The 15782-nt window shown below is 44.4% G+C and overlaps 1 protein-coding gene across 8 annotated transcripts in view; it reads right to left on the reverse strand.

Annotated features, from left to right (window-relative positions):
• Positions 1 to 258: 258 nt before the first annotated feature.
• The window catches only part of arhgap32b (Rho GTPase activating protein 32b), a 124086-nt gene continuing 108562 nt past the window's right edge, over positions 259 to 15782 (reverse strand). For all 8 annotated transcript variants that reach the window (XM_019363962.2, XM_019363966.2, XM_019363963.2 and 5 more), the window contains 12 exons: positions 11192 to 11341; positions 8955 to 9057; positions 8401 to 8545; positions 7829 to 7911; positions 7409 to 7516; positions 6882 to 7027; positions 6597 to 6798; positions 6299 to 6444; positions 6103 to 6177; positions 5181 to 6011; positions 4276 to 4934; positions 259 to 3914 (listed from right to left, as the gene is read on the reverse strand). In XM_019363962.2, coding sequence (XP_019219507.1) covers positions 1746 to 3914; positions 4276 to 4934; positions 5181 to 6011; positions 6103 to 6177; positions 6299 to 6444; positions 6597 to 6798; positions 6882 to 7027; positions 7409 to 7516; positions 7829 to 7911; positions 8401 to 8545; positions 8955 to 9057; positions 11192 to 11341 — 4817 coding nt within the window. In that variant the 3' untranslated portion in view covers positions 259 to 1745. The remainder of the gene's footprint in view (positions 3915 to 4275; positions 4935 to 5180; positions 6012 to 6102; positions 6178 to 6298; positions 6445 to 6596; positions 6799 to 6881; positions 7028 to 7408; positions 7517 to 7828; positions 7912 to 8400; positions 8546 to 8954; positions 9058 to 11191; positions 11342 to 15782) is intronic.

The following is a 15782-nucleotide window of genomic DNA, read 5'->3' on the forward strand; positions in this document are numbered from 1 at the left end:
AGGAGAGACAGGAGTCTCTTCTAACACTTGATTAGACTACATTACAAGATGCTGCTGCGATGCTATAAATGTGGTGCGTCACGAACATTTTCAGTTATTTTTTTCAGAGAGACAGGGAAAAGGTTGACTCACACGACTACATGTGGACTTTGAAGATACCACCTGTACTCATCAGCATATCATGCTGGAGTCTTTAAAATTTGTCGTGTGATTCCTTCGGTTTTCAAGAAACATTCAGATCCACACAAAAGCCATGGATTCTATCTCTTCCTGAACAGTTTTATTTATTTCATATCTGACTGTAGATAACTTCTATTTTGAGACGAGTGTTTTCACATTCAAGTACATAATGCCTTACATCAACGCCCCATCTGAAAAGGTAGAGGCTTTACATAAGGCAAGAGGAGCAGAATCTGCAAGCGATATAGAAGTCAAACAGTTACAGAGTACAACCTGGATTTGGACGTAGTTGAAACATATTGTAATCCATCCATTATGCTTACCCAGAAGGGCTTATAGTATAATACCAAATGAATGTACTATACATTGATTTCCAGCCTGAAAAGAAAATTGTCCCACATATCCTTAGAAGAAAAAAAAAAGAAGTAAAACCATCGAGGTGATACGAAACTAAATAACCCACAAAAATCAAAATAATCCTTCAGCCTTGACATATCGAGAATCATCATGCATTTATGTATTATGACAGGAAAAATAAAATGTATGGATCGCAGGATCGCAAAATTTAAGGCTCATCCAAGTTTTTCCCCAACAAAGCAGCAACAATGTGTTCTTCCCCACATTGTTCAGAAGGACATTGTTTCCAGCTTTATTCAGTTAGCCCAGAAAGTACCATGAATCTGATTGGGGGGGAAAAAAAACAGGAAAAATAACCCCTTACAGTTCTGGTGCTACAACAGGCATTCATCCACGTTCCCATCTTTATCCCATATGTGCAATAACTGTGCCGAGTCATTTGGTCCCTCTTCTAATGAAGAACACGAGTACCAAAACATTCCATTAGAAGTCATTGTAATCAGTTTATAACAAAGTTACGTAAAAATGGCACAGTCAGAGAAAATAAAGACATTGACAAGCACTACATTAACTCAAAGTACCCCGCTGCAGGTCCTCATCTAACCTCCTGCTCAGATTCTTCAAAACAAACATGGACACGCTGCTTCTGTATGTATTAGCAGGAGGCCGCTGCGTTGACCTACATGTATCCTCCTCCTGAAACGACTTGTGCTGTGACATCCAGAGAGAACGCAATGGATAGAGAAGTACACAGAACTGTTCTGTAAGAGATAGAGTGCATGCATTTCTAAAATGCAAACCTTAGTCCCAGTTGATGCTCATACCCAGCAACACACCATATAAAAAAAACAAAAACCAAACTAAAATCCCTTTTTATGAGTGTTTCTATTTGTATATATAGTATATATAATTTACATTTTTGTGGTTCCTATTAAAAGTACCTCACGTCTTTCATATCATTATACATTTATGACCGGCTACTGTCTCAATCAATCACAACAACAAGACCTCATGGACAATAATTTCAGGTATACATTCAGGACTTTCTGTAAAAAGTCTTACAATATTCTTTACAATTCTTTAAAAATACAGAGAAGCAAAAATATTGGTGATACATCAGTCCACTGTCCTGCAGAGGCTGCTCAACCGTAGCTCAGAGTCTTTCTTCTACACAGCTTAAGATTATTTTACACCTCCCGCTAAATGCTTCACTCTGTATGAATCTCTGTCTCGGGCCTCTGCATGGCCAGGCTAGTCTGGATATAGGCCCCCTGGCCTAGTGCTGTGGAGTAAGCTCTGTTGTTGTGGCTCACTGGAAATCCTGGGGCTGGGTAGGAGCTGGACGCTCCATGTTTTTGAACAGGGGCATGAGGCTGAGGTACTGGGTGGTAATCGTCCAAGTTGTCATAGTGGGACTGCACTGCTTTCGTGCTGTGTTTCTGACACGAGTAGTCTCTGTCGAGGTCTGCTTTGGCCTGGCTGTAGTGCTGCTCTCGGACGCTGTGCGATCGCTCGGGTTTGGAGCGGCCGATTTGTTCCCTGGGGGCTGATGACTGATCGTCTGTGCTGTGGAAGCCGCTTGATGTTTTCACTTTACTCTGGTGGTGGTCAGAATCTGGACACTCGTAACGCGCCTGAAAGTTCCTCTTGTGTTTAGACCTGCTGCCGTCATCTCCGGGCTCATACTTGGCCTCGTGCCGACCGCTCTCCTGCTGATGAGAAAGACTGTGGCTCAGAGCAGAGGGGAGGGAGTGAGAGGACTGGCATTTCTTGGAGCTGCTTTGCTTGGAAAGTGCATCAGGCTTGTCACCCACTCCGCTGCCCTGGACATGCTTGTCAGTCTCCATGTACATGAGGGCTTCAGGGTCCGACACCATTTGTCTGGGCAGGTAGCGGCCGTCTTTGCTCTCAGACGGTATCAGCACAGCTTTGCCTGGGTCAGATTTACTGCGCAGGTGCAGGGTTTCATAGCCTGATATATCTGCTGGTGTGAACAAGCCCACGTTGTCATATTGAGAGAGGACGGGGCCTTTAATCTTAAGCCTGGCCCTGCTCTCCCTGCGGATAGAATGCATACGCAACCTTTCGGACTCCTCTGGGTCCCAGGATAAGTAAGCAGCAACTTCTTTGCTCCCATGCCCGGGGGGCATGTCCCTGCTCACAAAGCTGTGCTCCTTCCCAGGAGGGAGAATGTGGCGAGCGAGGTAGTGGTACCCAGTTGCCTTTCCACTAGGACGCCCAGGAAGTGTTCCTGCATCTCGGCCGCTGTAGGAGTGAAGGTGCCTGACTCTGATAGTGCCGTATGGGTCAATGTCATAGAAAGGCGCCTCCAATGGGCCTGAACCAGAATACGGACTGTAGCGGTACTGGACTCGTCCATTCTCGAAGTAAGGCTGCAGCTGGGTAACATGGTAGTCTGCTTGTGAGGACTGCTGCGGGGGCTGCTGGTGGGCTTTGCACTGGTACACCGGTCGGTGGTAGAAGAACATGTCATCATCTGGAGGAACTTCAGTCCTCTGGATGGGCACTGAGCGAATGGTGGAAGGAACGTGGAGCGAGTGCACTCTGCGGATGGTGGGATAGCCGTGGGTTCTGTCATGACTGTAGCCCTGGTGCCCGGGCCCTGGGGCTAGGTAAACACTCCTGGGGTTTCCTCTGGACTTGATGGAGTGATGGTAGGACCTGGGGCCTAAAGTGCTGTATCTGTTATCTATTCGGGCACTGTAGGGTATCTGAGGCTCAGACTTTGACACATAGGTGTGTGGAGGGACACTGTCTGGTTGGTAGTGGTGTGGTATAGACTGCGGGCCCAGAGTTACAGGCCTCTGGTGGTAGTATGCAGCTCCTGGAGGATCAATTAGGACGGGTTCTCCTTTAGCGTGGTACAGGTAGGCTGGCTGGTGTGTGGAAGATTTACGAGGAGAAAGAGGATGGTGAGGGAGAGCATCCTCCATATGGCCAGGTGGAGGACCTTCACCAAGGATATGGTAGGAGGTTTCACTCTGGCTGAGTGCTGCTGTGGCCAGTTTGCTTTCTATAGTGCGAACAGGAGGGGCAGGAGGAGTGGGTCCATAGGAGTCGTGATACTTTCCAGACTCTGCACAGGGCTGCACTGGCTTTATGGCCTCCCAAGGTTTCTCCACAGGCTCAGCAGAGGTGGGCGCGACTCTTGCGCTAGCCTTTGAGAGATGAGGCTGGGTTTGGACTAATGTCTGGGAATGTGTGTGAGGCTGTGTCTGAGCTGGAGGTTGTATTTGGGCTTGGCTCTGCTGCTGAGTTTGGGTTTGGGGTGGTGGGACTGATTTTTTCAGCTTCTGAGCTGGCTGTTCTGGTGGTTTTGGAAGAACTGGGGGTGGTGCCTTCTCCTCTGGCTTGATCTGAGAAAAAGAGGCCAACAAAGGATAAGTCATTATTTATATCAGGTTTAGGAAAAAACAAAGAAAGAAAAGAAAAATAAGAGTTGTACAGTTTTTTATATTAGTACAAGACTTTTCCAATATGAACTGTAAGTATCTAAAGTATCAGAGTGGGGGTATTTGAATGCAGAGTAGTAGTGGTATACAGTCAATTATTTAAAAAATACCTATATACATACATACATACAGGTAGAGACTTGCAGCCTACACTGAGGATAACTTCTGTCAAAAATAGGTGGTGGTGCTGAAAACATTCTCAATCCCAAAACAGTGAGTTTTCACTGCTAGGACCCCTTGGGACCAGCCAACATAATATCCTTACCTCAGGACCAGGCTGTGGTAAGATTCCACTCTCTTTGCTGTTGCCACTGGGGGTTGTGGCTGCAGTGGAACTGGATGAGCTACTATGAAGTGGGACCGGTCCTGTCACAGGCTGCTGTCTTTCTGGACTTTTCCTGGTTGGAGAAGTCCGGCTGGGCGATGTTGAGAGTGGGGCACAATTGTAAAGTGGATTGTCTGGTGGGGAGTCCACTTCTGGCTGCGATGCAGGTATAGAGGACTTGGCACTGTCTGATGGCTTAGTGATCACGCTGGTTAACTCTGGTGGCTGGTGTTTGTTTGAAGGACTGGAAGTGGAGGGATGAGATGAAACTGTGATCACATTTGTAGCAGCATTGTTAGGTGGGGGAGTACTTCCTCGTCCAGCTCCGTCTTCTGAGGCAGTCTGGAATTGTAGGACAAAAGGATGTGGGGAGTCCTGGAAGCTGGAGGCCTCATGTGGCTGCAGAGAGGACAGCGGTGTTGAGGGCTCAGAAGACCGCAATTGAGACTGAGTGGACACCTGCTGAGCAGACTCAGCCAGGGCCAGGGCCAACATGCGGGCAGCATTTTTAGGAGGTGGAGGAGGAGGGGCAGAAGAGGGTGCTGTAGAGCTGAAGGAACAAGGGGTTGGGTCCTTTGAAGAGTCCAGAGTTGTGACTCCTAGTGGGAACACAAAAAACACAAGGGAACTATAGCTGAAGCATCAATAAGCAAAAGAGCTCTAGGTGATTGTGGAACAGGCGGGAAGGTTTTAAGGTGCTTTAAGAGTGGGAAAAGGCGGGGAGTAAGATTTAACATTTAAGATGAAATCCTTGCAAAGCTAAACCTGGCAAAAAATACATTCAAAAAACCTTACTTTTATTTTCATCTAAAGAACAGGTTGAAAATATGCATTCGCTGCCCTACCTTGGTGCTCTTGGCTATTAGCAACTGGTCCCTGCTGCACGCCGTCCTCTCCCTTTACCTCTCGGCTGTCCACACTGTCAAAGGCTGCCAGCTTAGAATTCAGCTCCATTTGAAAAGCTTCACTTAGCGATGGCTCAGCTACTTTCAGCAATACACTGCCCATCAATGGAGGAGAGTCCTTGCATATCGAAGGAGAAGATAAAGACTGTGGAAAGACAGCCTGTCCAGCTGTAATCTTCCCACGTGTCTCTGTGGACAAAGTGTCTGAAGTGACAAAAGGTGTCAAACTGGCGGCTTTTCCACATTTAATAGGTGACACGGCCTGTGTGGGTTTATCAGTGTACGAGTAAGACACAGTCAGCTTCTTGTTCTCTGCCTTTTCCCCTGTAGCCACGCTGGTATCTGTGGATAGCGGGGAAGTCAAGCTGCTGATGAAGGAGGCAGAGATGAGATCAGAGCCATTGGTCTTGCCACAGATGTTGCCCTGGTTCCTCTTTAAAGTGGAGCCCTCAGCCCTGACCGGTGAATCATCCAGGGGGAAGGCATAGGAGGTGTCAGGGAGACTGCACTGGAATGACATGGGGTCGAAGTCCAAGGAGGCCATCCCGATGTCTGGAGGGCTGAGGTCCACGTCTTCACCTGCTGAGCGTGGAGGCGAGATAAGAGCAGGCACACAGATGGGTCCGTCGTCTCCGTCGCTGTCTTCTGTGCCGTCCAGGTTATCGTATGAGTTGCAGTGCTGCCGGCTGTCCAGCAGCTCGCCATTAAAGGAGGCTGACAGAGCATCGCTGCTGGAGCGCGGTCGCCGAGGACGGTACACCTTGGACTCGCCTGATGGAAGAACACAAACACACGATAAAGATAACGACTGATTAAGCTTTTTATTCCAAGTTTAAGTGAAGTGAAGGTCATAAATAATTACCTTCAACATTATGCAGGGAACTCAGTGACTCTTCACTTTTGGCTGACCTTAATGTTGCAGTGTCTCCTCTTCCTCCTGAAACACAACCATCAACATTCACTGGTGTCACTTTGGTGTGTTTTGTTAAGCTCTTGTTGCTGCACAACGCTCATTAGCTCCAGACAGTTTTTACTGTAGATGCGGCGTGAGCACTCACCAGCGAGAGCCATAGCCTTTAGCTCATTAGGCTCACTGGGATTGCGGTGCAACTTCCGCTTGGACATAGAGGAAGACTTGCCCAGGTTAAAGAAAGAACGCCAACTACCTACAGGAGACTTCTTTGACTTGTTAGGCGGTCTCTTCCTATAATAGAAAATGATGATGGACAAGAAAGGCAGCTGGTTTCAATAACTTCCAAAAGTCTTGCAGTCTCACCAAAAAACCAGCAGGAGGAGCACCATGCAAGGTTTTTTCATTATAATAATAGACATTAATAAAACAGGAAAACAGCTGACCTCTCTGTGGGAAACTCAATGACGGTGTGGAATTTGCCCTGCAGAGCAGCTGGACCTTCACCCACTTCAATGTACTTGCTGTCTTCAGTGACTGGAGAGTTGATCTGAGCCTGGGTCCTGGCCTGGGCCTCCTCTAGACTTAGAAGTTTTGTTGAGGGTGATGAAACCAGCAGGGACTTCGGCCGTGACAAAGAGTTGTGACCTGACAATGTAGCAGAAAAGCGATCAGTGGCAAATTATTTGAATTTAGCTTAATGCGTGCATGCTACTGGGATGTCTATGTACCTGCTCCCTCTCTTATTAGTGAGCTGAGTTTAGTGCTGAAAAGCACATCAACATGGTTCAAGATGAACTCCACCACTACAGACTGGATTCGAACTTCCATGAAGGCTGCTGTGCCGCTGAAGCAGGCGGATTCAATCTGTTTTGACCTGAGACAACAAGAGAAAACAGGAAAACAGAAGTTAAATTTTCTTTAACTCGGTTAAAGAAAATTGGAATTTGAGTAAAACCATTTTGAGATGAATTTCCAACATGCGATGGCTGCTTAAATCCTTCAATTCAGGCAGAACGACTCATTTTAAAAATCAGACAGAGCGTACTTTCTGCAGCAAACATTAGAAATTAGCCCAGTCTAAGAACCGACAGTGTGTGGCACCAAAAAGAACGGCAACTTTTATTTCATATACATGAAATTAAAAAGCTCATTAGAGGCATCTTGAAGTCTCCAGCCAGTTGAGCAAACATACAGATGAAGATTTACAATTTATTCAACACAATGAAAGAAGATTCAAAGCACGATGAGCTCTCACCTCAGCAGGTTGGGCGCCCACACGATGGCAAGGTTCTTACTGTGCATGTTGGTTATGTAGCTAAATGCTGCCAGGCGGGAAAGGTGCCTCATGAGGAACTCCAAGGTCCTAGGAATCACATATTCAGATTAAACTGGCTCCATCAGTGATGTGCACGCTAACAGACATGACAAAACTATGTCTTTACAGCATCAGCGTTTGGCTTGGGTCGTCTAATCCCTATTGGAATGCCAGTTGCAAATTTCACACAGTCTGGGAAATTCAATTAATCCTAACACAGACAAAGATTCCACTCAATGCAACAGCATTAGAGAAAGCTCAGATTCTAACACCATCAGACAGACAACTGAATGCACAGCCAGTCTGTAACCCTGCAGTTCCTTATTTTGCCAATGGGGGGCAATGTGCCTCTACACTAACCTGTAATGCGGTGGCGGAAGCTGCTGGATGACGTCATGGATTTTGATGAGTCGTTCTTCGTCTGTCGCTGCTGATACAGCCTCCTTTGAGTGAAAGCAAAACAAGAGATTAGGAGACAGGGAGAGACGGATAGTAATGGGATTTGGCGCTATGTCCACATTAAGCTTATTCCATTGATATCCCAAGTTCATGCTGATATATAGGGCACAGATTCAACATCGGTCTGTAACTGCGAAGCCCCCCTCCTCAGTCTAGCTGCCATAGCAACCAGCAAGTATTTACTTCATCCTGAGGGATGCCTCTGGTGTGCTTGGAGAAAGTTTTTATTCCAAGTCACACACAGTGGTTTGCTGCATTTTTAATGACAGGGTGTGTCGAATGCGGTGCTATTATTTTAGGGGTGTCTATGGCCCATGACTGGAGGAGGAATTTCAAGAATTCCTATAAGATGAACCTGTTTTTATTTCTTTTCTATCGAGATCAAATTCGAAAAGTCAGCAGTCAGTCACGCCCAATCTGCAACAGCAGCCCTGTAGCCCACATGAGTGTAAGAAACTATGCTCTTTGCTTACAGAGAACTTCTCGTAGAGCTGGTAGGTGAGCAGTGGATTAGGCAGCTCTCTGAAGTAGAGTTTACAGAGCGAGCCAACACAGTGGATGTCCTGGATGTAAACATCTTTGGTCAAGTCAGGGATCTGCTCAGAGTCAAACTCATGCCTGATGGGAGAAACAAGGACAAAGCAACAAACTGCAGTCAACAAACTGACATGTGAGTGCGGAGACAGGCCATGAAACTGTTCTACTTTTGAGTCGTGTTTGCAAAGATCTTTTCCCAGAAACACATCAATCTTTTCTCCATATAATATTATACAATGTCAGTGTGTCACATGGGCTCAGGATTGGCAGAGCAGGTCATCTACTGATCTGAACGTTGGTCGTTCGATCCCAGGTTGTTCCAATCTGCATGCAAGATGCTGAACCCTGAGCTGCTCCTGATGCGTTCATCAAAGTGTGATCGTCAGAAAGCATCAACGTGTGTGTGAATGGGTGAGAGAGACATGTTGCATAAAGTACTTTGAGTGCTGAGTCCCAAGCATTGGATGTCGGTCAGTGTGTGCCTCCTTACCGCAATTTCTGGATATTTGAAGCAATTCCAGACAGGCGGTAAATGCCGTCCACCACGCCGTGCTTCTCAATGAATTCCGTGCAGCTCTTGAGGACCTGGGGCACTGTCAAACAAAAACAACGGCAATTCATCATTTTCAGTCTTTGCTGAGCAGCAGGACAGAAGAAGATGCCAGGATATTGAGGGTGGACCAACTTTTTTTGTGCTTTCTGATGGAAAAACATTCTTGGAGCTAGAGTGGACACAGATGTCTACTGAATCATGTATTTCTTTACCTGGTACTGTTAGGTTGCCTTAAACCTTGTTCTGTTTTGATGCAGGCAGTCTGTAAGGAAACTGTCAGCGTGTGAAGCAACCAATCACCGAGCCAGTGATTGTGCGGTATACGGCTAAAATTACGAAAAAGCTTAGAGTCTCTTCGTTCTCCTTCAGGAGCTATGCATAATACAGACATGTTATTTGTCTATGTGAGCGTGTCTATGGAAGATAAGGACAGTGTGTATATGTACGAGGAGGCCTCCCACAGCTCACACATCATTTCAGATTGACAGAGTGGGACACTTGCTGAAGCAGCTGTTCAAATTCCACATGTAGCCGGAGAGAAAATAAGGCCATTCATTCAATGTGAACAAACAAGCGGATATTCTACCGCACAGGAGAGGATCGAGTGGGAAGAACTTGTTACAAGTATCTCTTTTCACAAAGATGCACAGCATGTGTTTAAATGTGGAAATCACTAGAATGTTTCCTCATCTTTTAAAAGCACTTTAAACTGTTAAACTGGCCTGTGTTCAAACAGAAGTGAAAACTCTTTATCCCTTACTCATGGATGTATCACATGAGCTGGGTTTTGAAAGATGCCATACAAATTACAAGAAGGGCTACAATTAATCGTCCTACAGACGTCTGTACAATCATACTGTATTTTAGAACCAGAGGCGTCACAACATGATGACAGAAAGAATGCAGGTTTAAGGCACTTCCAAGGCAAGATAAGAACATCAAGCGGAATTCTTGTGCCTTTTACAGATGACGACAGAATTATTAGTCCCCCTATGAAAATGTTATTTTTTTTATTGTTTTAAGTATTTCCCAAGTGCTGTTAACAAGAGCAAGGATTTTTTAATACAGCTTTTCCAAACATTCCAGTTTTATTTTGGAACCTTCATAATATTTTTTCTTTGCACTCAGAAACAAAATGACTTCATAAAAACTAAAAAGTGTCAGAATCAAAATGTATCCATGCTGTTCTTTAAGGTATCCGTTCTCCATTAGTAGTTGTTCTGGGGTCTTCATCACAAGTAAACACCTTAACTCTCTGGCCGAGCACCATGTGACTGAGACCTCACCTCTCTCCTCACAAGGTAGGGCAGGATTTCCAGAGGTCAGTCATCGTCTCCTTCACCCACAAATGTGTGACAGAGCACCCACTGATAGGTGACTATACTATTACATGGTTTGAACTGTGATCGCTGTAAACAAATGTGCTGGCCAAATGAGAATCCTTCACGTCCACACATGCAATGTCATCCATTAACCTGAACAAATGGGCTTTTAAGCTGTTGTCAACATGAACTAAAATTAAGTTATTGACCAGTGCTCAACAACAGAGCAGTATTATTAAGCTGGTTGGAGCTGATGTTAGGGTGTAATTTTTATTATGACCATTATGGCCAGATACCAGGCTGCAGATGGACTTTCAATACAGCAAACGTCTTCAGCTACAAGCTCATATTTGCATGCCGTATGAGGCAGATGCCATTCAAACACAACTTTAAGATAACAGGTGAAGTGAATAATAATCTGGTTATGCTGCAGTGTTCTTCTGGGAAACCTCAGGACCTGGCATTCACGTGGATGTCACTTTCACAGCATCCACTCCTAAAAGCCAAGGACGCACACCATGGCTACAGCGGCCTTCTCCAGCAGGACAAAGTGTCTGCCAACTGGCAAAAAAAGGGCTCTGGAGCAACTTCAACAATGACAGCTAAGGCGACCCAGCCTCTAAAGTCTCCAAGCAAACAGGAGAAGTAGGATAGATGACAACAATGCTTACCAGTGCAGTAACCTGATCTAAAAAAATGAATGGTTTTACGTAGGCTGTCAGAGTAAGCTACATAACTGCTCAACCGAGCAACATGTAACCACTCTGTGCACAGACATTTGGACTTTAATTCCCATTAAACTTCCAACATTTGAGGAGCAAAAAAGCTTTTCAGTAATGCTTTATCACTCACCATCATGTCCTGAGTTGAGGAGGTGTTCTCCCAGGTCACAGCCAAACACCCTCTCCCGGAGGATGCCTCTCTGCTTCAGCTTCTGTTTGGTGGGCCTGGACTTCATGAAGGAGCGCAAGAAGGTGATCAGCTTCCCGTGCTTTTTAGACACTGAGGAATCAGGGAGGGAGGAAAGGAAGGACACATTTTAGATCCCTCACACAGCAATAAGTGAAGGCTCAGATTTCCCACAAGATGCATCCATGCACTACAGCTAAACCCCCAAGATCGCTTCAGGTTGTCCCATTGTGAATTTCAGCGTCATTGTAATGGAAACTGGTCTTTTATGCATGTGTAATTTTCTTAAGCTACGTCTTCATTCTAAAATACCGCCTTCCAGGCAATTACAAAGGAGTCCCTCACATCCAAAATGAGCATCCATTGAAGAGAAGATACCCCCCATATCAATCAGATAGCCTATCAGAGAAAATCCATAAGCTCCTTAAATTACACACCAGTTGTTTTCGCTACTGTGAAGAGACGTGGAAACGCTATCCAGTGACTAAGATAAGGTGCCTGTTTGGGAGGACAGAATTCTTGACTGCTAAGATGAATTGTTTTACACTCTGAGGTCACTTTACTTGACCCAGTTGTGTAGACTTGCTTCATGAAAGCTTCAAATTTCCTTTAAATGTGCATTTAGTTCACAACAATATGGAAAAAACACGCACAAAACTCCAACAAGACAGTATAGGCTATTTTGTGTCCTCTGCCTCATCTTCAGCAAAGATACAAAAAAGCTTGGCTTATTAAATCTTCTCACGTATGCTACATACTGGAGATCTGTGGTCTGCAAGTCATCAACTAAAGTGAGTTGGTCTGTACATACTTTACATGTCTGTACATTTCCGTCTGGACTTTTCCAGTGAAACAGAAGGGATAAAGGGCGCCGTTTGTTCAGGGAAGGAGAGAAGCCCCTAACTTCTCTCTAACAGTGTTAGTGAGCTCACAGTGTGTTTATGATTTCAGTTTTAGCACTAATTGTTGTTTTATAGTCTTATATTATAACTGGGTCAGAACCAACCCCAACGACACAAAGGTCATAATATTTGCCAGAGCCTTTTTTTAATTTAATGTAACATTTAAAAGGCACTCTTATGCATTTAAAACCTAAAACTGGGTCTGTGTCGACCCTAACACAGAGGATGGGTAATGCAGAAACAGCGCTGTGATTTCCTTACTGGGAGCATTTTTCATTTTCCCATTATATCGTCTAGCCGCGGATCACTTTAAAACTCTTAAAGCATTATCAGTTGCCCTTCTGTGTACCTCCACCACACTGAAAAGCTTCAGAGTTAAGCCTGAGTCATCACAGAGAATGAAACTATGTCTAATCTTTTGTGTGTCTGCCCTCACACTGACGTCAGCGGTCTGCTCTCAGCTTGTATCACCACTTCAGTCAAGCCATTCTTTACTTGGATATTGTTTTGTTTTTAAAGTTGCCTCTTTTTGATCATTATACCTTCCTACCCTTCACACTAACTACTTGTTTGACTTTTCTGTCACCCTGAAAGTTATTTTTTTTGTCTTTAACTTGGAGAACTGTTCATCCATGCTACTGAAATCTGACACAGACTGCGTTAATTTCCTTGCTTGAGAATAACAAACAGTAAGAAACAGTGAAAGTATGAGGAAATCATCTAATACCTATAGTATCTACTGATCACCGGCTTCTTGAAGTGAAAAGAACATCTGGAACTTATATATATATATATATATTCCAGCCGACTCTTGTCTGAGTGGAAAAACTGATGTGTCGCATCAGTTTTAAAAAAAATTTGTGTTCCAGGACACATTCCTTCAACCCGTTCTAAATGCAGTCACAATCACAGCCCTTGTACTTTTCATGTGTTTCACTGACTTATTATATTTATTTTACCTTCATATCAGATTTCTGTTATCTCCAGACTGGAAGAAATGTACGAGTTGCAAATTCCATTAAATAGATGCCTAATCTTTTAAAAGATGTGGCTTCTCTTTGCTGCCTGTTGCCAGACTGCGTTCTGCTACCGCTGCACTCCAACTGAAAGTAGGCCACTGCTTACCGATCTCAATCGCCAGAAACGAAACAGCCCGAGTGAAAGAGAGCCGCCTTTGGAAGATGATGTTAAGACAGTAACAATATCTGAGCAGCCGTTTGATTAACAGACATGGTGAAGACTTTAGGATGCCTTGATAGAGATGAACTCAAAGATGTGCTGTTCTGTACATCATTTAAAAAGAAGCAGCCACTAAGCGAGAGCCACTTGTCAAGAAACCATTAGGTGAAAATGAATTAGAAGCTGCCTCTTCTGCATATTAAAAACACACTATCGAGGCAAACTGCAAACTACGCTGACTTAATTGACGGTCCGCCGAGTACATTTAGAATGCAAACATCTAGCTGACAGTAAAAACTAACGAGCTGGTGGGAAAGGAAAGTTACTTTTGAGCTGAATGAATTTCATGGTGCACACAGGGGGACGCAAAGAGAAAGTGTTTCACTGGTACCGACTCTCAGTACCATCAGTCCAACTACTCCACAACATGCTGTCAATCCTGTCAATTTGTGTTCACTGAAGCTGAATCGTTGTCAGCTAAGGGGGTGGGGGTGGGGGGGTGGGGGCTTCCTACTCCAATTAGATAAACTGTGTGAAACAAAATGTTGAATTTTGTGTCTGTAGAGAAGCATTTTAATGAAGCAGCACAATCAGCTCTGAATTAAGAACTGATCGTTCCGTTTCAGGAGAAAGCAGAGCTACAGTTTACCCCTCAGGGAGAGATTCCTTCTGCTGCCGTGCCCACACACAAAACCGCTGAGACAGCACAGTTGACTTTCTGTTGAGGCATCAAAAAGGGCCTCAAATATGTTTTCGTTTGTTTGTTTGTTTGTAACTGTGCAGGTTTACAATGACACGTTCCTTTTTAAACAACTCCAACGTTGTGTAAGACCTGAGAAAGAGAAGTGCAAAAACAACCATGATTCTCTGGAGGATGGACAGAGACTCCCATCTGCTCACTGTCAAAGGAGATGACAGCCTGGGGGCTGAGCGCGCTCGGCACTGGAGCTGAAATCCAGCTGGTTAAAAGGCTTTTAGTTTAACGATAGTGGGACTGATGTAGGCTTTAAAAAAACTCTCTCTGACATTAATTACCAGATTTGTAGCTCGTGGCACCTAAGGGGGTAGACCAGCGATTGGGTGTACCAACGGGAACATTTTTAAAACCAAAGAAAAACTGAAGTTGCATTCACAATAAGTTTCTCACCACTCACAACATCAACTGTCAACATGGCAGCTTGCCTCAAATAAGCTGCCACCTTCAAACCATCAACATAAAAAAGGACATTAACATTTCATTACATGTTTCAGATAGCTTATACCTTATGCTAGCACCTTTGCTGCACCACAGTAACAACATCAGAGCATCTGCTTCTTGAGAAAGTGGCATGCACTTCCATTTCCTTTAGTGCTTCAGGCATAGGTGGATGTCCTGGATTTCTTATTTTTTGTTATTAGTTTCCATTCTCTTCTCTGACTGCGCTGCCTTGGCTTATTACACCAAGGTCTGGGGGTGGAGACTGAAGAGCCAGGCAGCAGACTCAAGCCTGAGACATTTAATACAACAACTCTGTGTATTATTGTACACTGGATACACAACCATTGACAAGTGTGGATACAGCTCATTGGGGCTTCAGGATGCTATCATCACATTAGCTAGGATCCCAGAGAGAGTGGAAGGGTGGGGAATTCAGACACTGGCCCCTCCTCTTTAGCACTCCGTGTACATCATCAGATTCAAACATCTACGTGCTCTGAGAATAAAGTTTCCAGCTGAAATTTGTTTCACAGATGTGCCAAAATTATATTGGTTTACATATTAGTGTATTCATCTTAAAGTCAAATCTTAACAGGCCACCAATAGTATCTGTAAATGTCTGCGAATTTCCAAGTTAGCACTGTGCATCAACTCGTCAAAGCAGCTCCAGAAAACAAACACACACACTGCTTTCATTGTGTGTCTTGAAAAGTTCAGATTATACTAGGACGAACTGACATAAAATTACATTAACTGTATGAAAAAGGGACATTTGTCCACTGAAAGGCAACTACTACACAGACAAAAGCATTACTTGTAAAACTAATACAACACAACAGTAGGAGATGCTGCGCAAACAGCTATTAACAAATCACATGTTGGTGTTTCTGCATGCCTGTTCACTGTACACAACAGAGCACTCTGTGCCTATTACAAGGCAATGGTGAGTGATAGTGACCCATTTGGACAGAAGAGCCCAAGTGTGCAATGGTATCAGGAGCAAAATGCCTCATTGTTTCATCTCATGGGGAGGGAAGAGGGAAGAGAGGGGTGGATTTAGCTGGGTTCTGTTTGGCCAAGCAATTATTTTTTCAACCCCAAAATAAATAAATAACATAAATAAGTAAATGCAATGTATTTATTTCCTAACATTTTGTGCAGTTTGTCCTTAATAATAATGTATATAGGCAAACATCTGATATTCTTACATGAATACATGCTGCTGTATGTTCTGAATGACAATGTGTTTTTATTC

Source organism: Oreochromis niloticus, linkage group LG10 (genome assembly GCF_001858045.2).
Source record: "Oreochromis niloticus isolate F11D_XX linkage group LG10, O_niloticus_UMD_NMBU, whole genome shotgun sequence".
Taxonomy (NCBI): domain Eukaryota; kingdom Metazoa; phylum Chordata; class Actinopteri; order Cichliformes; family Cichlidae; genus Oreochromis; species Oreochromis niloticus.